Raw genomic sequence first — 21,785 nt, 5'->3', positions numbered from 1 at the left:
CTGAAAGAATTGGGTTTGTTTAGTTTGGAAAAGAGAAGACTGAGAGGGGACATGATAGCAGTTTTCAGGTATTTAAAAGGGTGTCATAAGGAGGAGGGAGAAAACTTGTTCACCTTAGCCTCTAAGGATAGAACCAGAAGCAATGGGTTTAAACTGCAGCAAGGGAGGTCTAGGTTGGACATTAGGAAAAAGTTCCTAACTGTCAGGGTGGTTAAACACTGGAATAAATTGCCTAGGGAGGTTGTGGAATCTCCATCTCTGGAGATATTTAAGAGTAGGTTAGATAAATGTCTATCAGGGATGGTCTAGACAGTATTTGGTCCTGCCATGCGGGCAGGGGACTGGACTCGATGACCTCTCGAGGTCCCTTCCAGTCCTAGAATCTATGATGCCTTTCAGGATCAGGACCATGAAGGTCCAATAGTGTCATAATGGATCTCGAGGCCCTAGTTGTGTGTGTGTGGGGGGGGGAGGGGGGAGTGGCTGCCACGATGGTAGAGCTCATGTCTTCCAGTTCACTTGTCTCTATATTTTGAAACCCCCCCAATAAAATCTCTCTTTAAGAACCCCTAAAGGGTGTGATGGGTGGAATAGCCCATCTCCTCTGTCAAAGGGTGACTGGCAAAAAAGGGAGCAAGGTCCAGTGCAGAGCCTCATTTGGCCATAAGGGGTGCTACAGAGAATAGGCATGTCCATTTCCATATGGCGTAGACTGCAGGACTGAGAGGTTCCTCTCATCGAGGAGGGAAGAGAGACCAAGTTGGAGCATAGGGCAGGAGCACTGACCACCGGAGTTCCAGCTCCAATTGCTGGGAATTCCCAGGCTTCCACAGCAACATGCTGAGGAGATCCAACAACAGGAAGAGATCGGCCACCCCAGAGGCAGAAAGAGAGAGGCCTGGAGGTATGTATGCATCGTGATGGTAAGTTCTGCCCACTGCACAGGACCCTATAGAAATGGGGAAGGCCCAGACTCTTAAAGATACTGTGCTAAGGGGTGATGGTCCCCCTTCTATTATGGGACTGAAACAAAGGATGTGGGGACCCCGTTTGGACAAAGGAAGAATAAGGCCTTGGGGGTAGCATGTTTTGGTTGTGGGAAAATGAGGCACATAAAGAGACGTCCAGCGCAAAAAAACCCCCCCCCCCCCCCCCCCCCCCCCCCCCAAAATCTCAAACTTTAGGAAGTGGGATTATTGCTCTGCGGAAGCCAGGCTTCAAAGTGTTTGGGAACTTGGACAGCCAAGGAAACAGGTCCCAAATTTAACATAAGAACAGCCACACTGGGTCAGACCAATGGTCCATCTAGCCCAGTATCCTGTCTTCCGACAGTGGCCACTGCCAGGTGCCCCAGAGGGAATGAACAGAACAGGTAACACTGGTCTACAATTTTTGAGAAGTTGTCTGCTTCAGAGATAAAATGTGCTATTTATTATGTATTTTGATGGGGTGAATTCAAATATGACAATTAAAACAACTGATTGGCTACTGTTTCTAACATATTTAAGTTTTTACATTTTATGTCTATGTATATTGTGTAGATAGTAGAGTTTTAATCATGAATTGTAAACCTAGGTCTTTTCATGTGTTTATGGTTGCTTTACATGATAATATTTCACCTGTCCTGTTTATGTAACACTTTAAAAATCAGCCAAAGGGTTATATAAATACAATTTATTATGAAACAAAAAGGCAAAAAACTATTATGTACATAGTTTAGTCCTATTCAGTGTCAACTCAGCGCTTCTTGGCTTGTCTCTTGTATTCATTAAATGGAGCATCTCTTGTCATTGTCCAGCAATAGTCTGCAAGCATTGATGGGCTCCATTTGCCCTGATTGCAACAATGGAGAAATGCTATGTCCTGGAGAAATCGCTCGCCGTGCTCGTCACTCACTGCTCCGCAGTTCGGTGGAAAAAAATCTAGATGAGAGTGCAAAAAATGTATCTTTAGTGACATGTTGCAACCACGGTTTTTGTATGCCTTGAGGAGGTTTTCCACCAATAACCTGTAGTTGTCTGCCTTGTTGTTTCTGAGAAAATTTATTGCCACTAACTGGAAGGCTTTCCATTCGTCTTTTCCTTGCCACGCAGTGCATGGTCAAATGCATCATCTCGAAGAAGTTCACGAATCTGAGGACCAACAAAGACACCTTCCTTTATCTTAGCTTCACTTAACCTTGGAAATTTTCCACGGAGGTACTTGAAAGCTGCTTGTGTTTTGTCAATGGCCTTGACAAAGTTCTTCATCAGACCCAGCTTGATGTGTAAGGGTGGTGTGATCGGTGTCGGTCCACCTACCCGCTAGGGGGCAGTGGGGAGCTACGACATCACTGGCCGGCCTGGGTCACGCCTCTGCCACTGGGGAATTAGCGGCGGGAAGGATGCCAGCCAGTGTCGGTAGCGCGCCCCTCAGGCAAGGGAGCGCCGGCAAAGGTCAGTAGCGCGCCCCTCAGGCAGGGGAGCGCCGGCAAAGGTCCCAGCGTGGGTCGGCCGGGTAGGGGAACGCAGGCCCACCCTACACCACTGCGCTCCAGCCCAGGGCCCTGACAGTGGCAGAACGAGGGTCCCGCCACTGGGTCAGCGGGGTCCTCCCGCTACATAGACTCACCACTGTGCAGCTCTGTCCCTAGGCTACTTCCTACCCGATTGCTCGTCCGAATCCCTCTGGTCCCACCAGTGCGTCAGGGTAGTCCATTGTTAGCAGCTCCAGCGCCCCCTCGGGCTCAGGCTCCTCCAGCTCCTCCCGGTCCTCGGCTGCTGGCAGCTCCCGCTCCCCCTCCGGCTCCTCCAGTCCCTCTGGGTACTCGGCAGCGGGCAGTCCTGACAGCCCCAGTCCTTCCTCCAGGTGAGGTTCCCACTGGTCCAGGGCCTCCCCTGGCGTGGCAGCAGGGTCTGAAGGGAGCAGCCCGCGGTCTGCGTCTGCCTCCCTCCCTGGTGCTGCCCTGACTGAGCTAAGGGCCCCGTCCTTTATACTTCCTGTTCCACCTCTCCCCTTCTGGGGGGTGGAGCGAGCTTGGCCTGGCCCCGCCCACTCAGGCTGAGAGAGCGGCCCTTTACCCTCAGGTTCAGAGGGCAGCCACCCTGGCTCCCTACAGGTGGTAACAAAATCTTCCTTGATTCAACAAGTGGTGGATGCTGAACACTTTTCCTCCCAAGCTCCAATGACTGTCGGAGTGGCCAATCTTTCTTGATGTAGTGGGAATCTCTTGCACGACTATCCCATTCACAGAGAAATCAGCAGTACTTTGTGTGTCCAGTCTGCAGACCAAGCAAGAGAGCAACAACCATCAAATCGCCACAAAGCTGCCACTGATGTTGGTCATAGTTTATGCACCTCAAAAGTTGTTTCATGTTGTCATAGGTTTCTTTCATATGGACTGCATGACCAACTGCAATTGATGGCAAAACATTGCCATTATGCAGTAAAACAGCTTTAAGACTCATCTTCGAAGAATCAATGAACAGTCTCCACTCATCTGGATCGTGAATGATGTTGAGGGCTGCCATCACACCATCAATGTTATTGCAGGCTACAAGATCACCTTCCATGAAGAAGAATGGGACAAGATCCTTTTGACGGTCATGGAACATGGAAACCCTAACATCACCTGCCAGGAGATTCCACTGCTGTAGTCTGGAGCCCAACAGCTCTGCTTTACTCTTGGGTAGTTCCAAATCCCTGACAAGGTCATTCAGTTCACCTTGTGTTATGAGGTGTGGTTCAGAGGAGAAGTTTTGGAGAAAATGTGGGTCCTGTGACATTGATGGTTCAGGACCAGAAGTTTCATCCTCTTCCTCATCTGACTCAAATGAGAATGATTCTGGTGCATCAGGAACCGGCAGTCCTTCTCCGTGGGGTACTGGGCGTATAGCTGATGGAATGTTTGGATAATGCACAGTCCACTTTTTCTTCTTTGACACACCTTTCCCAACTGGAGGCACCATGCAGAAGTAACAATTGCTGGTATGATCTGTTGGCTCGCTCCAAATCATTGGCACTGCAAAAGGCATAGATTTCCTTTTCCTGTTCAACCACTGGCGAAGATTTGTTGCACAAGTGTTGCAGCATATGTGTGGAGCCCACCTTTTGTCCTGATCTCCAATTTTGCAGCCAAAAGAAAGGTGATAGGCTTTCTTAACCATAGTGGTTATACTGCGCTTTTGTGATGCAAAAGTCACTTCACCACAAACATAGCAGAAATTATCTGCACTGTTCACACAAGTACGAGGCATCTCTGCTCACTTTGGCTAAACAGAAATGTGTCCCTTTGCAAAATCAAACACTGACAAATAAGAGAGCATGACACTGTATGATTTCTAGAGTTGATATAGGGCAATTTGTTCAGCAGAGTGATGTAAGCTTCGTTATGATTGCATCATCCATGACTTCTAGGAATAACATGATGCAATTCATATCATGTATGATGCAATACCAGCTTCAGATTGCATCATTCATTGTTTTGCCTAAAAAGCAAGTACTGTCCAAACCCAGTCATAGATTTATTCATAGATCCAGTCAAAGACGTATTTTAGTCATTTCTAGTTTAAATTGAGATCCCTTCCCTTTATAACTCACTTATCCTCCGCCATTCCCAAGTCAAGGGTCGTATATACTGACCCAATAGCAGATCTTGAAAACTAGAGCCAATCAACAATTTTAAGCATCATTTTCGTTCTCAGTGACCCAGAATTAGTAAAGTTTGACTACATTTATTTCAGATGCATTTTGGCTGTAGAGCAGTGTAATCATGGTGATCCATCCCCTGTCACCCATTCCCAGCTTCTGCCAAACACAGGCTAGAGAATTTAGAGGTGGGAGGTTGGTCAGGGGTTTCAAACATCGCTTTTGCTGAGGGAGAGGTCCCAGACTCTAGTCTCACCCGGGAGGGGGCGGGGGAGGGAGAACTTGGAGAATGTACGTAATTTCTACAGGAACCAAAGCAGACCCTGGGGTCTGAAATGATTACACTGGAGAAGAGCCCACTGAGATGCTCTGAACAAGACCAGGATTCCCTAACCCATGTCAGAAAATGGGTGGAACTTGTTTCACAGGTTCTGAAAGCTCAAGTATATGCCGATAACCAAATCCCTGATATGAGCACCAACCACCTTGGCAAACTACAGGGTCAGATGAAGCCTCTCTGGCAGAAATGGACGATGGGAAAAAACTTCTCAGCTCACCTCAGTTTCAACACTGTGTAGAGCTGACAGGCCGCTGACTCCCAGTATCCTCCATCCCTATGTTTCTCCTTCCTCTCCCCGTGGCCTCAGAGGAGTCTTCCTCTTAAAAACTACCAGTTCAATTTCTTTGACGTGTTCTGGAAATACTCTTCCACTCCCGGAGCGTTCACTTGAATATTTTTAGAATGGGAGAAATTTTCTACTTGAAGACAGAAGAGGGAGGGGCTGAAAGCCGGATCCCGGTTGCATTGTCAATGATGGACAGAGACATAGAAAAGGAAACAAGATGCTGTAGAGCCGTTTGCCCCTTGTGAGTTGATTTTCTCAACAACAACAACAAATTTTTTTTTTTAAACATAACCCACTCTGCTTGCTCTGTCTTTATCCAAAACTTGAGGGTTTGGGGAGCAAGGAGAAAAAATAACTTGTTGGGGAAAAAACATTTGTATGAAGTCACTGAATAAAATTAACAGAAACAAAAATGACATTTAATGAGAGTGAAGGTTCCGGTAGGACTCACTTGCCGACCCAAAACCTTAGAACACGAGAAGAAGGGAAAAGACTTGTCACATTGATTACAGCATCTTGGATCATATGCACCCATGCTTCATGAGGCCTTCACTTCCATCTCTAACAGGAACCCAAAAGTAACATGCATCCAACTTCATCCCACTCACGCTGTAACACAAAACCTGACCGGTGAACTAGTACTAGGATTCTTTCATTGGCCACTGTCAGAAGACAGGATACTGGGCTAGATGGACCTTTGGACTGACACAGTATGGCCAATCTTACGTACCCGGCAGTATCAACGGTTCAGCACATCCCATTTCCCATAGCCCGTGCGTTTGGGAATCAATCTGCTTTGACAGCGTGCAGGTCACTGCAGAGGTTTTGTGTCAAAGCGTGAGTTGGACAGCAGAGTGGGGGCATGTTGTTTTTCAATCTCTGTTGGAGAAGGAAAACTTTTAGACTCTAGGACAGTTATTCCCCCACCTCCCATCCCAATCTCCAAGTAACCCACCCACCAGCACCCAAGATACCTCTCCCGTTGGCTGGGCCCATTCGGCAACAACCCAATTTCAAAATACTCCATTCACCTCCCGTGCTCCAGCATCCACCATCCTGCCTCATGGGTCCCAAGTCTCTCAATGCCCCAGCACCCACCTATAGATCTCACAATCCCTAGATGAGTGAGTGGAGCAGAACTATGAGAAAAAAACACTGTGACCATCTATCCCGTGTGGATTTTCTGATGCCTTATGAGGTGGGAGCTCTGACGGAAGCTTTTCCCACACTCGGGGCATTTATAGGGTTTTTCTCCCGTATGGATCCTCTGATGTGTTTTAAGAAGTGAGTTTGACTGGAAGCTTTTCCCGCACTCACTACATTTAAAAGGTCTCTCCTCAGTGTGGCTTTTCTGGTGTCTAATAAGGCCTGAGGTCACACTGAATCGTTCCCCACAGTCAGGGCATTTATAGGGCCTGTCTTCTGAGTGGATTCGCCGGTGTCTCCGGAGGGTTGAGCTGTCATTGTACCTTTTCCCGCAGTCCAGGCATTTAAAGGGTTTCTCTCCTGTATGGATTCTCTGATGTTTCATAAGGGCTGAGCAATGACTGAAACTTTTCCCGCACTCGGGGCACTTATAGGGTTTCTCTCCTGTGTGGATTCTCTGGTGTTTAACAAGGGCTGAATTCAAACTAAAGTTTTTCCCACAGTCAGGGCATTTATAAGGTGCTGCTGCCGTGTTAGTTCCCTGATGTGCAACAGGCGCTGGCCTTCGTTTCTCTCCAGTGTGCATTCTCTTATGTTTAATAAGGCCTGAGCAGTCACTGAAGCTTTCCCCACAGACCAGGCATTTATAGGGTCTCTCTCCAGTATGGCTCCTCTGATGTCTGGTAAGGTGGGAGCTCAGACGAAAGCTATTCCCGCAATCAAAGCATTTATAGGGCTTTTCTCCTGTGTGGATTCTCTGATGTGCTGTGAGGTCTGAGCTCACACTGAAGCTTTTCCCGCAGTCAGGGCATTTATAGGGCTTCTCTCCAGTGTGGACTCTCTGATGTACAATCAGGATCGATCTCCGATTGAAGCTTTTCCCACACACAGGGCACTTAAAGGGTCTCTCTCCCGTGTGGATTCTCTGATGCACAAGGAGGTCTCTACTCACACTAAAGTTTTTCCCACAGTCGGGGCATTTGTAAGGGTTGTCCACCATGTGGGTGGCCTCGTGTGCAAGAAGATAAGAGCTCACTCGGAATTTTTTCCCACATTTGAGGCACTCATAGGGTTTCTCTCCTGTATGGATTTTCCGATGGGTACAAAGGGTCGAGCTCAGACGGAAGCTTTTCCCGCAGTCGGGGCACTTATAGGGTTTCTCTCCTGTGTGGATTCTTTTATGTTTAATAAGGGTTGATCTCACAGTGAAGCTTTTCCCACATTCGGGGCATTTATAGGGCTTCTCTCCAGTGTGAATTCTCTGATGCGTAATAAGAAATGACCTTCGATTGAAGATTTTCCCACACTCAAGACAGTTATAGGGTTTCTCTCCCATGTGGATTCTCTGATGGACTTTTATACTTTTAGATTTCCTGAGAGCTCTGCCTGTGGTACTGGCTTTACCATATGACCCCTCTACGGGAATTTTCCCCAGATCTTTTGAACTGCATTGACTCTCGTAGGTAGTCACCTTCTCGGGACTTGGAGAAATGCTCCCTTCGGATCTTCCCAATAGCCTCCCATCTGCTTCCGCTTCCCGCAGGCAATTCTCCTCCTTTATCTTCACTATCCTATCCTCTGCTGGAATAAAGAGGGAAAATTGAGACCTGAGTCAGTGCTTGTGCTGGGAAGTAAAGAATCCTCTGAAAGGGGCAATGACAGAAATAAATAATGATATGATCTGAAATAAGGGGCCAAATCCCCCAAAGCAGGGGGACCAGTTCTGCTTCTGCATGGCAGCTGAGCACTGAGAAAGAAAGGGGATGAAGGGGGGGGAGAGGTATATTCATGTGTCAGTCAGGGTGTGAGGGAAGCTGACATCTGCCAGAAGGATGCGACCCCTGATGGGAAACCCCTGACATGGGTGAGAAGGGGCAGAACTGGGGGACCTTTTTGAGAATCCCAGCTGTTTCCTTCCCTCCCCCATGGTTTCTGAGTTGGTTTAACACACTCCTCACCTGCGCAGGGTCCTCTCAGGATCTCCCCTTCCTCTTCATCCAAGGGGCCCAGCTCCTCCCCTGGCTCCATCGGAGAGATCTGGAGTAGAAATAGCCCCGGGTTAGATGGAGTGTGGGCAGTTTATTCACTCATGTGTATCCATGTGCGATTTTTACCGATTTTTTAGCCGGGAACAGTTGAGTCATCTTGAAAAGTGAAGAGTTAAAATCAGAATTGTTGTTTTTCTATGAGGGAAATGAAGCTTTAATTCTCTCTCCGGTCACAGACCGATGCCACATTGTGCTGTTGCTTTAGCAATGAGTCCTAGTGGATATGGTTCTAGGCAGACCCTCATGAGACCTCTGATCTACACCCAGCTCTGTCATTGACCTGAAAAGCAATATTCCCATCCCCAAGTTTCCAAATATCAGGAGTCAGATCTCAAAAATCATGAGATTTCCTGAGGAAAAAAGTGATTTAAATAAAGAGAACAAACCAATAATAATACATTTTGGGTTCTTTTCTTCCAAGTTTGGCAGTCTGTTGGGATCTCTTTTTCTGCGATCCTCGTGGCTAGAATTTTATTTTGTTTATTTTTTTAAATGAAAGCTGAGATTCTCATGTAATTGCAGGGCTCCTTGACCTGGGGCTTTATTAACACCCCCCCCCCACACACACACACAGACACACTAAATATCATGAGACAAATATCACAAGCTGACAACACACAGACAGGGAGATAGAACTAGAGATACTGATCGTGGTATTTAAAAGTGATTAGTCATTTTGGGTACCTCTGATAGAGAAGGCCCAACCCAAAATGCCAGAAAGGGACTTGACTGAAAATTAATGAGACTTAGGCTTTGAAATCAATTAGGCATTTTTTATATGATCACCCGAGAAGCATATACTAAGCAATTCCACCCTAGATAAAGATACATTTAAATTAAATTTTATTCTGCTACTTATTTAAATAAAAGTGAGTGCAGCAAACAGAAGAAATTCCTTTCCATCCTAGCTTTCACCAGCCCAGTTACTCTTTGTAGGGGGACACGAACAGCCCTTCCAGTCCAGGGTCCCCCCAAATACATCCTCACTGAGTTTGAGAACCCTTGGTATATCTCATAACAGCCAGCAGGTTCAGAACATTACAAGCTTTCATAAAAGACCTTACTTAATATGTTTTTATAGTGCAATGACACAGCATGCAACCAGTTGGTTTAACTGCTTACTTATGTGGATTTAAACCTTTGGTTCTTCCGTTTGGGTGTCTGGACCCTGATTGTCAAACCATGGTCCAGTGATTAGGTTGCTAACTTGGGATGCAGGAGACCTCGCTCCGCCACAGACTTCCCGTGTGACTCAGAGAGTCAGAGTCTCTCTCTGCTGCAGTTCCCCAGGTGGGGACAATAGCATTTCCTTATCACACAGGGGTAGTTGGTGGATAAATACATTAAAACTGCCAAGGTCCTCAAAGTACCTTAGTTTGAATTTTCCAAAAATATGGAAGGTAAGTATCTAATTATGAGCAAGATAATTATTACAACTTTTATATCCCTATGGTTAATAGTTAGGGCCCTACCAAATTCACAATCCATTTTGGTCAGTGTCACGGTCATAGGATTTTAAAAATCATAAATTTCATGATTTCAGCTATTTAAATCTAAAATTTCACCATGTTGTAACTGTAGGAGTCCTGACCCAAAAGAGGGTATTGGGGGCATTGCAAGGTTATTGTAGGGGGGGTTGTAATATTGTCATCCTTACTTCTGTGCTGCTGTTGGCAGCAGCACTGCCTTCAGCGTTGGGCAGCTGGACAGCAGCATCTGCTGGCCGGGAGCCCAGCTCTGAAGGCAGTGCCATGGCCAGCAGCAGCATAGAAGTAAGAATGGCATGGTATGGTATTGCCACCTTTACCTCTGTGCTGCTGCCTTCAGAGCTGGGCCCTCAGCCAGCAGCCGCCACCCTCCGGCTGCCCATTGCCACCCTTACTTCTGCACTGCTGCTGACAGTGCTGCTTTCAGAGCTGGGCGCCTGGCCAGCAGCCACCACTTTCCAGCCTCCCAGCTCTCAAGGCAGTGCAGAAGGAAGGGTGGCAATACCACAACCCCCTACAATAACCTTGCAACCACCCCACCCCCTCAAACCCCTTTTGGATCAGGACCCCCAGTTTCAGAAACATTGGTCTCCCCTGTGAAATCTGTATAGTATAGGGTAATAGTACACAAAAGGCCAGATTTCACGGTGGAGACCAGATTTCATGGTCTGTGACAAGTTTTTCATGGCCGTGAATTTGGTAGGGCCCTATTAATAGTGGACACACACCCACCATTTTATTTTTCCAGCTAAGGATTTAAAAAAAAAAAAAAAAAAATTCCACACTGCTCATATTTCGTGTCAGTTCATTTTTTCAATCCTAGTGCAAGATCATCTTATTTGCATATGTGAGGCCAGATGAAGTACATCAAGAAAAGCAACCACATCGGTGGACACAATTAGCAACAATCGGTCACAGTCTGCAGCAGAATTTAAACAGGACCATTATATTGGTGTGGTAGCCAACACTACAGAATTTCATGGAGTTTTGATCCTCCAGAGGAAGAGACGACCAACCCCTGTCTGCAGAGTAAATTTAGTACAAGTAAAAAGGGGGAGGGGGGAAGAATTGTAGAACGACCAGTATTCTAAGTTGTCACAATCCATGATAGTCCAGGTTGCCCTTCTGCATACAATGTTTTTCTCTGTACAAGTGATCAACATATATAACAACTTTATATTTAAATTAAAATAAGGAATTAGTAGCCTTCAAGTTCCTTGTTGACATCTGAGGTTGGCATTATAGTGAGCTCAAATATTCCAGAAATGGGAGGTGTTGTCACACTGGAACACACCTACTAACAGAGCCGGCTTCAGGAGAGAAACTGTAATCATTTCAGCCAGGGATAGTCAAATATTTTTGTCAAGGTCCAAATTTCTTGGTCAAGGTATGGCCAAGAGCCAGACTCCGGAGAAAATAATACAAATAATAACAACAACGACAATAATGAATAAATAAAAATAATTGTGGGGTCCATTCAAAAGCATCTGGTGGTCCAGTTTTGGCCCATGATCTGCCTATTGGCTACCATGATTTGAGCCCCCCGTCTCCCTTTACAGCAGGGAGCAGATTCGGATGGCCAGCGAGGGAAGTGACTTCAGCAGATCTTACTGAACATGTTCAGATGGCTGAAGCCTGCTCAGTAACAACAGCAAAGTAGCAAATTATGACCAGTAGCAGTTTGTAATATTATTCTGTCCCCTCCTACCAGGACTACACCCAATGAGACATTTTTAATCTCCCCCTCCCTCCCAGGCACAGAACCTCTGAACCAAACCCCTGAAAGGAGCAGAACCAAAGGAGCCGCTCTGGGGGATCCCCCCTGACACTGTCCCCAGGGCAGCGCATCCCCCCAGCAGCGCGGGGACCAGGCAGAGGCAGGAACTGGCGTTTCCTCTCCCTGCTCCTCCCCTTCTCCCCAGGAAAGTCAATCTGCCCCGGGGGGCTGCAGGGAATGGGGCTGGGCAGGGCTGGGAGCCGGGACCTCCCGCCCCACTGATTGCTCCTGCTGCCCCTGCCAGTCTCTATCTCTGTCTCCCTCCCGCCCCCTCTCTCCTCCCCTCGGGCTGGGAGACTCGGTGCCTGGCCGTTGGTACAGAGTCACTTTCCTGCCCGGCCCCAGCCCTTTTCCCCGGGGTCTCTCCCCTCACCTGCAGGCTCCGGCTCAGGGGCTGGTGTCGGCAGAGCCCGGGGCTGCCCCACGGGCTGGTTCCAGCCCCCGGAGAAAGTCCCCCCGGCTGGGCACAGAGGGGGGTCAGTGCAGGTCTGTTCCCCCACAGACCCCGCTGGGCAGCAGCAGCGGCTCAGCCCCGGCTCCCGGCTCATACGCCAGGCAGCGGCACCGTCTGACCCGGGAGGAAGTTCAACCCCGATATCCTGAGCAGGGAGAGCGGGATAGTTCAGCGATCAGCCGCCTCCTTTCCCCGAGCCCTGCGCAGAGCCCCCTGGCGGCGGCAGCTCCGGAAATGCAGATACAATGTTGACCCGGCCCCAGCTCGGGAACAGCTGCCCAGCAACGCTGTAGCCAGGGGAGCACTGCGGGTGCTGCGCCTGGTGGCGGGGGCGCTGCTCTCTGTGCTCAGCACAGCCGGGGAGCTGCGATTTATTGCTGCTGCTTCTCCTGGGAGCCGGGAGCCCACCAGGCGGAGCCGGAGACTCCAGGTAATTGAGGGAGAACTGGGGGGAAAGTGCTGGGTGTCTCTCCCCCCCCCATCGCTGCTCCCCGCATGTCTGCCAGTCCCGGACTTTAGCGCAGAAATTTTCCTTGCAGGGGTTAGGGTTAGGGGGTCGTGGTTCAGGTGAAGGAAATGGAGAGAAAGGCCTTGGGGGACGGGATAGCAGGATCAGGCCCCAGCGGGGGTCCCCCCTGTGCCTGGGCGGAAGGGGAGGGGTGAGCAATAAGGAGATGGAAGGGAAAGGGGGGGTACAGGCAGCATGGTTGTGCAGGGGGGGCACCCCAGCGAGAGGAGAAGAGTGGGGGGCTCAGGGGAGTGTGTGTGTGGGGTTATTTCTCATTTAAAAATCTACCCCATTATTTTGAGACAAGCCGGAGGGTCCCTGTGAACTCTGCAGCGATGAGTAGATCTCCTCAGCATTCCAATGCTGACAGGGGCCTGTTTGCTCCACACCCATGAGGTCTGAAAGGACTGAGGCCAGGTCTACATGACAGACCTATGTTGGTATAACTACATGGCTCGTGTGTAAAAATCCACCATACCCACCCACCCACCCAGATTCAGAGGGCAGGTGAGGGTAGCAGCTTCAGCAGATGTTACCGAGCCTGCTCAGACTGCTCCGGCCTGCTCAGTGACAGTAAACTAGCAAATGTTCACCATCCCTTGGGAGGATCTGGAGCAAAACGTGGCTGTTATTCAGCAGCCTGGCAGGGCAAGAAGGGCAATTGGGGAAGTTTCAGCAGGGGCTTTAGTTCATGTCAGACCCCAATTCCCCCCAGGCTCTTTCCCTGCAGACAGATGCTCTGGGATTTAGTTACAGCTGGCCCCACCGACTGGGCTGCAGCCCAGGTTGGTAGCGAGGGACCAAGGAAGGGGCTGAGCAGCTAAGAGCCTTTGTAACAGATGCTGGCAGGGGAAAGAGGGAAGGGGGGGAGTTAAGGGCTCTGAGACTTTTCTTCAATACAACTATACAGTCTATCTAGATAGCGGAACTGAGCATCATGCACTGTGTGACTCCTGCTTTTGACTGATTAGTAATCAAGGCTCCTAGAAGAAGCTACTGCTGCCTCCATTGTGATCTGGAGACCTGGACCAAGCAACTGCTGCTCTGTATCAGGGAGAGACCAGAGAAACCAATGGGGGATTTTCTGCAGTGGCTGGACCCAGCCCCTGGGGCAGCCCCGGGCTCTGCCGACACCAGCCCCTGAGCCTGAGTCTGCAGGTGAGGGGAGAGACCCGGGGGAAAGGGCTGGGGCCGGGCTGTAGAGGATGGGTTCCTCTAAAGTGTTGGGAAATCTAGTTGAAAAGCTACATCAGGCAGGGTGATTAGTCTCCGCTGTCTCTCCCCCTAGGGCAGGTCTCTGTGGCTCTGGTCTTTGACTGAGCCTGACCCACTGCACAGGGACTGTGAGGCTGAGGGGGGGTAAAGAACTTTGAGAGCCCCAGATACAAAGTGATAGAGAGGGGCGGGGCTGGGGCATGGTTAATTCGTTGATTTTTTTTCCATAGAAAACTGACACTCCCCAAAACTCTGAAATAACAGGGACAAAATATTTAAACCTGGTCTCTGAATTGGCATCCAAAATGTAGCCTCCCCTGGGATGTTTTCATATGCTGGGCATGTGCACATGGATGCCATGTGCACACTCTGATGGAGGGCGAGAGGGATGCATGCAAAAGAGTTGTGGGTGCAGAGTTGTGGGTGCACATGCAAAGGGCGATTCTGGATCAACAAGGTAAAAACATGACTAAGCATCTTCCCCAGTGTCACAGAGTTTAGAATTGCTCCAGCCGCTGTTCTCACCCTGGCAAGCTGCAGAGTAACAGCCATATTTTGCTCCAGATCACCCAGGGGACAGGGAAAGGACAGAGCTGCTGGTGGGTTTGGTCTGGGTATAGGTGGGGTGGGGAATGCAGAAAGGTAGGAGCCCAGCAAGTGAAATCCCTTCTGAGCCTGCTTTAATGTGGGGCATCAGTTGTAGGGAGAACTCCAGCAGGAGGGGGTGGAAATTCCCCTATGAGAGGTAACAAACGACTGACCACGCAGACATCAGAGGCGCACAGCCAGCGTATTCAAGTCACTCTGGAAAGTTGGGAACTGGGCTTGAATATCACAAGGTTTAAAAATACACTTTGTGGGGAGGGGGGATTTTATTTATCTTCTGGTGGTTAAGCCTGTGGGGGGAAGCGACCTGCCCCCTTAGTGAGAGAGAGAGAGTGAGAGAGAGAGAGAGAGATAGTGTGTGTGGGCATATTGCATCACAAGAGCAAAACTCCACCTGCCACAGTGCACATGCAAAATTGCAGCCTCCCTCCTCACAGGGAGATTCCACCCACTGACCCTCCCCTACTCCTGGGATAGGGGGAGCTGCCACTCTGTGTCCAATTCCACACCCTCCCTCATCACTGCCCTGTCACCAGTCTCTTCTTTCCCAGATTCTCACAGTCTCCTCTTCACACCTGCCCCTCTAGTCACCCGCCGTTCCCTTTACACCTTCCGTGTACCTCTCACATCAGCCACCCCACATGCCCCTGTGCTCCCTATCTGCAAACCCTCACAGCTTCCAACCCTGCACCCCACATTCCCCTGCACTCCCTAATCTATGCCATTCCCCATAACCATTGTCAGGCTCAGTCTGGTCCCCACAAATCCCCCTGCACTGCTCTCAACCTCCCTCTATCCCCTCCCACATATTCCTATGGGCCTCTGTTTCCCTCTTGTCCCCATGTGCCTTGCATCATCCCTCATTCTCCCTGCTGCCTCTCACTCATTACCCTCTTCTGTCTGTCTCCTGCTCCCCTCCCAGGATCTCACTCACCTCCTCCCCCCTCAGTCTGCCCCCTGGACATGGACGACCCTGCGCACTGCCCCACAATCCACCTCTCGCCCCCTCCACCCCTCACTAATTCCCCTGCACCCTCCTCAGTCTCACTCTAGCTTCCCGTGTCTCCTTTTCTATGCATGGTGTCTCCTTGTCAGAGGATGTTGTGAAGGCCAAGACTATAGCAGGGTTCAAACAAGAACTAGATAAATTCATGGAGGATAGGTCCATGCCAGGATGGGCAGGGATGGTGTCCCTAGCCTCTGTTTGCCAGAAGCTGGGAATGGGCAACAGAGGATGGATCACTTGATGATTACCTGTTCTGTTCATTCCCTCTGGGGCACCTGGCATTGGCCACTGTTGGTAGACAGGATACTGGTAGATGGACCTTTGGTCTGACCCAGTATAAACCATTCTTATGTTCTTATATATCCAGCCAACTAACCACAGGGCCCCAGCCATATTCCCTGAGGAGAGCATAGCTTCAACCACACTGAAAACAATAGGAGCTGGTGACCATTACTAGGAGCTGCCTTTCTTCCACATGCCTGGAAGATCTGTAAGGAAATGGCGGCCATCTGGAATAATAATGAATAATTATTGAATGAACAATAATAGTCCTCAACTCTACTACGGGAACAGCCATAGGTATTACTAAGGTGGCTCCCCAAAATGCCAGCCTTTTCCTAGAAAAATTTCTAGACAAATGAACCATGAAACCAATGATGTACCTGAGATATATCAATGATATTTTCATCCTATGGACAGATCACCTCAGCTCCCTCACAGATTTCCACCACAACTTCAACAACCATCACCTATCCATTAAACTCTCTCTGGAATACTTCCACACTAGCATCAACTTCCTGGACAGGTGCAATAATGGAACCCTACAGACAGCAATATACAAGAAACCCACAGATCACCACACATACCTTCACAGATCCAATAATTGCCCTAAACATATCAAGAAATCAGTTATCTACAGCCAGGCACTCAGATGCCACAGATTATGCTCTGAGGAAAAAGTCCAGGATACATACCTTAACACACTTAAAACCACCTTTACCAAACAAGGACACTCCACCAAAGAAGATGGCTCCATCAATGACTATTAGTCTGGATGGGCAGACCAGAACACACCAACTCAAAGCAGCACCAGACCCTGCCAGAACAACAGATGGAAAACCTGCAGACGTATCTCCACTGCTACAATGATCAACACCCCCAGAACACACCTTTCAAGATCCATGGGTCCTACACATGCCCATCATGACATGGGGTGTACCTCACCCAGTGCACTAAATGCCCCAGTAACAACTACGTGGGTGAAACCAGACAATCTCTATGCTCTCGAATGAACTGACACATAAAAATGCAAAAAGATAAAAACGCTCTATCACCTGTGGGTGAGCACTTTTCACAAAATAATCACTCTGTATATGAACTCTCAGTCCTCATCCTCAAAAGAAACCTGCTCCATACCTTCAAAAGACGAACCTGGAGGCTTAAATTCATAACTTTGCTAGACTCTAAAAATCATGGACTGAATAGAGATACTGATTTTATGGCTTATGGTTTTATTACAACAATCTGTAACTCTCTAACCCCCTTTTTGTTCTATGACTACTACAGTGGTGGTAACAGGCCACTTCACCTTGAATGGGGCTTTGTAAGCAATCTGTTCCACTTTACATTTAGCTGTGACACCCTGATTTTAGTACTTTTTCCCAGATCTGGAGAAGAGCTCTGTGTAAGCTCGAAAGCTTGTCTCTCTCCCCAACAGAAGTTGAACCGATAAAAGATATCACCCTTGTCTCTCTTGAATAAGGATGGCTTGACTTCAGCATTTCTGAAGGTAATGGGAGATGAACAAGGGAAAACAAGTGAGTTCTGCGTCAGGAATTGTGAGATCATGGGAAACTTCTAAAACTCCAGACTAAATTTCATGAGATTCATGATGCATTCAGTAGAGTCGGCAGCTCTTGGGCATCAGGTTTTCACCTCACAACCAGTATGTTTTCAATTAAAGCGTCTGGAAATTTTCCACCTCTCCCCAGGAAAGTTCCCTGTTCTCTGTGGGGAGGGGGATTTTCCAGCCCTCTCCTGGAGTGAGCTGGTGGGATTGTGACTGGGGCAACAGGAAATGAATGAGGATCTCTTGCTATTTCAGGGGCCAGTGACCTTCAAGAAGGAGACTCATCGTGCAGGAGAATTGTGAGAATGTGACCTCGCTGGGTAAGGATTCCTGTACCCTTAGGAATTAGAAGCTGGGGGTGGGGGTGTCTCTGAGGCACCTGGGTTGGCTTCTGCTCAGGGTTCTTCCCTGCTCCCTTATATTTCAGGGGGATCAGCCCCATCACCCCCAGAATCCATATGACCACTCCACACCCTCTTCCAAGGGAGAGAAGATTCAGAAATGCATTGGAGATGCTAGTCCATCCCCAGAACTTCCAATGGAGAGGAAGAGTTGCATGTTCCTCTCTGTATTATTAAACATGGGCGCACAGTGTCCCTCCCTACAGAGAACTGGGTCCATGCCTGGAGAGGGCTTTGGTCTCACAATATTAGAAAGGAGTAAGAGATGGTCCAATTCCTAAGCCAGAGTCATAAGACTCCCCAATTTATGGAGATCTGGGGATCTCCTTCTGCAGGAATCACATGCCACTATAAACACCCGACCTCCCCAAAAGGATCTCCAAGACCATTTTTCAATCCATTTGGTTTATACAAAGGCACTACCTGGCACATCTGGAAACAGCTGTGCCTGAGAATAACTGTAAAACCCTCGTCTCAGCCTCAGCTGTTTTCTTTCCCCTGAGCTGGGTTTCCAGTTCCCACAGCCAACATGATCTCCTAGCTGGAAATGGGGGAAGAGCCATGAGTCCTAGCTCACCAGGGGTCCATGGAAAGAGAGATCCTAAGAGGTGCCAGTCAGCTGAGGAATTGTTTGAACAGATGCAGAAATCATCCAGCCTTGGCATAAACATCTGGGATTCTCACACAGGCCCCATAAACTCCCCCATTTCTACCTCATCTCAACCTAGTCAAGATTATGCCCATGAGGTGTCATATCTTTCTGGCAGATGTTACTCATGGCTTTCCTCCCACCCTGACCAACATCTGGCAGCAGCTCATGTCTCTCTGAATGTTCAGATAGGATGAAGAGGCAGAACTGGTCCTCTCTTCTCTCTCTGTTTGGAGGAAGGTCTTGGGATTCAGATTCTACTCCTGAGTTTTTGATCTCCCCAGAAGTTATTTGGGTTTGTTTTCCCCATTCTCATCCCCTTTCTCAGGTACTCTTTCCCCCTGGCACAGGGACTGACTCCTGTCTGGATTCTCTCTCTGTCCCAGCAGGTGATGTGATGGTGAGTGAGAACGAGGAAGAGAGTCCTCAGCAGAAAAGTCTTGAGCAAGTGGAACCGCGTGGGATATTGCTGGGAAGACCTGAAGAGGGTATTTTCCAAAGTTCTGAGCTGGGAGAATCCTGTGAGACTCAATACAGGCCAGAGGGGCAGCTGGGAAACCCCCCAGGAGATGGACAGGGAAAATCCAGTCACCATGGGGGAGATTTGGAGGACCACAATGGGACCACAATGCAGCTGAGAATCAGCACTAAAGAGAAACGGCATGAATGTGCTGAGTGCGGGAAAAGCTTCAACCAGAGATCAAACCTGATTGTACATCAGAGAGTTCACACAGGAGAGAGACCTTATAGCTGCCCTGACTGCAGGAAAAGCTTTAAGCAGAGTTCAGACCTTCTTCGACATCAAAGAATTCACACAGGAGAGAGGCCCTACCGATGTCCCATCTGTGGGAAAAGCTTCAATCAGAGCTCAGAACTTAGTAAACATCAGAGAACTCACACAGGAGAGAAACCCTATAAGTGCCCTGAGTGCGGGAAAAACTTCAATCAGAGCTCAGAACTTGTTAAACATCAGAGAATTCACACAGGAGAGAGACCCTATAGGTGCTTGGACTGTGGAGAAACCTTTAGCCAGAGCTCACACCTTATTGTGCATCAGAGAATCCACACGGGAGAGAGACCCTATAAGTGCCCCAAGTGTGGAGAAAGTTTCAGTGTGAGATCAGTCCTTACTACACATCAAAGGATCCATACAGGAGAGAAACCCTATAAATGCCCCGTCTGTGAAGAAAGATTCAGTCAGGTCTCAGCCCTTATTACACATGAGAGAATCCACTCCGGAGAGAGACCCTATAAATGCCCGGACTGCGGGAAAAGCTTCACACAGAGCTCAGCCCTAATTCGACATCAGAGAACCCACATGGGAGAGACACCCTATAAATGCCTAGACTGTGGGAAAAGCTTCAAGGCGAAGGTCTCTCTAATGTCCCACCAGAAACTGCACACAGGATAGAAGGTGTCGGGAGCTTTCCCTGCAGGGCAATGGGTCTGTGCCCTCCTGAAGCAAAGCGTAAATGTGCTTCCTTTGAGGAGGATCTGGGTAGGGACAGCAGACGGGTGGATGGTTGGGGTTTCTATGGGGGGTGGTTGGCGGAGCCTGGAGGAGGAGGAAATGCTGGGCACTGGGGAGATGAGTCATTTCAGGGTTCGAGGGGAGCAAGTGGTGGGATCAGTGGGGAGATGTTTCTGTGGGTTCCACACACACTTTCCAATGTAGGGAAGAAGTAAAAATGCCCCATTATCATTTGTGTCTGAGTCATCTCTGCAGCTTCTAGGGCACCTTGAGGCAGGGAGAGAGGAATGATATTCAGGGAAGCAGCAAGGGGCCCTGCATGGCTGTAGTTATACAGCAGGAAGAGCTGCTGATCTGAAGTGACAGAATGTCTGAGCTAGGGTGACCAGACAGCAAGTGTAAAAAATCGGGACGGGGTGGGAGGGTAATAGGTGCCTGTATACAAAAAAGCCCCCAAAATCGGGACTGTCCCTTTAAAATCGGGACATCTGGTCACCCTAGTCAGAGTGATGCTCAGTGTATTGGCCAACTCTGCAGACGCAGGAAGCTGGCTGGGGACTGGGGAATTCATGGTGGAGATTCCCCAGAGAGGTGGGGTCCTTGGGGGATTGCACTGTTGCCGTGAGGGCGGTGTGGTGTAATAGCGAGAGCAGGGGGAATTCGGATGCAGGAATCCTGGAGATGGGGCTGATGTCTAGAGGTTAGATTGGGGTGAAGGTGGCGGTCAGGTTTCCAGGGTTGGGTAACCAGCTCTGCTAATGTCTCCTGTGCAGTCGCTTCCCTCCCCTTCCTCCCATCTCTACAATGGAAATAACAATTACCCACCTCCCTCAGAAGTGGAATTACTGTGTATTCAGTGGCTCAGAAGGACAGAAGCACTAGGGGAGGGAAAGTTTCATTATCATTATTACTATTAGTTTTCCAAGACTGGGGTTTTCTTTTCAGTTTCAGTAGGGTTACCATATTTTGAGCCTCCAAAAGGAGGACACTCCACGGGCCCCGGCCCAGCCCCCGCCCACGCCTCCACCCCTTCTCCAAAGTCCCCGCCCCAACTCTGCCCCCTCCCCTGCTTCCCGTGAACATTTGATTCGCGGGAAGCCTGAAGCAGGTAAGAGGGGTGTGGGGGGAGGAGGCGCGGGCCAATCTGGCCCCCCCGGCGTCTCCAGCCTGGGTCGGCTCGGGCCCTGGGGTGCCGGCCCCGGGCCCGGCCCCCGGCCGAGCACCCCCGGCCCGCCCAGCACTGCCGGTCCCCTGCCCGGCCCCCAGGCCCCCGGCCGAGCACCCCCGGCCCGCTCAGAACCCCCCGGCCCGGCCCCCGGACCCCCGGCCGAGCACCTCCAGCCCGCTCAGCACCCGCTGGCCCCTGGCGCTCGGCACCGCCGGCCCCGGCACCGCCGACCGCCGGCCCTCGGCACCCCCGGCCCCCGGCCCAGCACCGCCGGCCCCGCATGTCCCGATTTTTCCGGACATGTCCGGCTTTTTGGGATTTCCCCCGGACGGGGATTTGGAGTCCAAAAAGCCGGACATGTCCGGGAAAATCTGGACGTATGGTAACCCTAGTTTCAGGTTGTTTCAGTGTTTTCCCCATCAACTTTAATGGCCCATTGCTTGTCTTTTCCTGGGTTGTTGTGATCCTAGGCACCACGGGATTCACACCCTGCACACTACTGCAATAATATCTGTGCAAAATATGCCCTATGAGCCATAGGCACCAACTCTGTGGGTGCTCCGGGGCTCAAGCACCCACAGAAAGAAAATAGGGGGTGCTCAGCACCCACCATCCACAGTGGTTCCAGCCCAGGCTGGCCACTGATCAGCTGTTCAGCGGGCCCTGAACGGCCAGCAGAGCAGCGAGCAGCTAGTGGAAGGCGCTTGGGGTGGGAGGTGGAGAGAAGCTAGCAGAGGGCATGTGAGGA

At 49.7% G+C, this 21,785-nt stretch overlaps 2 protein-coding genes across 5 annotated transcripts in view; one reads left to right on the top strand and one right to left on the bottom strand.

The window, feature by feature from the left end:
* LOC117887587 (zinc finger protein 850-like) overlaps nt 1-12,211 on the bottom strand; it is a 45,368-nt gene extending 33,157 nt beyond the window's left edge. The window contains exons 1-3 of the mRNA XM_034790230.1: nt 12,084-12,211; nt 8,357-8,435; nt 6,421-7,979 (exon numbers count right to left, since the gene is read on the bottom strand). Coding sequence (XP_034646121.1) covers nt 6,421-7,979; nt 8,357-8,426 — 1,629 coding nt within the window. The 5' untranslated portion in view covers nt 8,427-8,435; nt 12,084-12,211. The remainder of the gene's footprint in view (nt 1-6,420; nt 7,980-8,356; nt 8,436-12,083) is intronic.
* A 180-nt stretch (nt 12,212-12,391) lies between these two features.
* On the top strand, nt 12,392-19,864 carry LOC117887199 (zinc finger protein 239-like). Of its 4 annotated transcripts, XM_034789550.1 has the most exons (4): nt 12,400-12,594; nt 13,644-13,830; nt 17,604-17,668; nt 18,785-19,864. In XM_034789550.1, the coding sequence occupies exon 4, from the start codon at nt 18,796-18,798 to the stop codon at nt 19,807-19,809; it is 1,014 nt and encodes a 337-aa protein (XP_034645441.1). In that variant the 5' UTR covers nt 12,400-12,594; nt 13,644-13,830; nt 17,604-17,668; nt 18,785-18,795; the 3' UTR covers nt 19,810-19,864. The 4 variants fall into 4 exon arrangements, with proteins under 4 accessions (XP_034645444.1, XP_034645441.1, XP_034645442.1 ...); XM_034789553.1 differs by lacking the exon at nt 13,644-13,830 and having other exon boundaries at nt 12,392-12,594; nt 18,788-19,864; XM_034789551.1 differs by lacking the exon at nt 13,644-13,830.
* The last annotated feature ends 1,921 nt before the right edge of the window (nt 19,865-21,785 follow it).

This window comes from Trachemys scripta, chromosome 14 (assembly GCF_013100865.1).
Source record: "Trachemys scripta elegans isolate TJP31775 chromosome 14, CAS_Tse_1.0, whole genome shotgun sequence".
NCBI lineage: Eukaryota > Metazoa > Chordata > Testudines > Emydidae > Trachemys > Trachemys scripta.
This window is presented reverse-complemented; position numbering and strand designations above follow the sequence as displayed.

What these genes read in the sequence shown, in the direction of transcription:
- LOC117887199 (XM_034789553.1), top strand. Translation starts at nt 18,796, where the DNA reads ATGGTGAGTGAGAACGAGGAAGAGAGTCCTCAGCAGAAAAGTCTTGAG.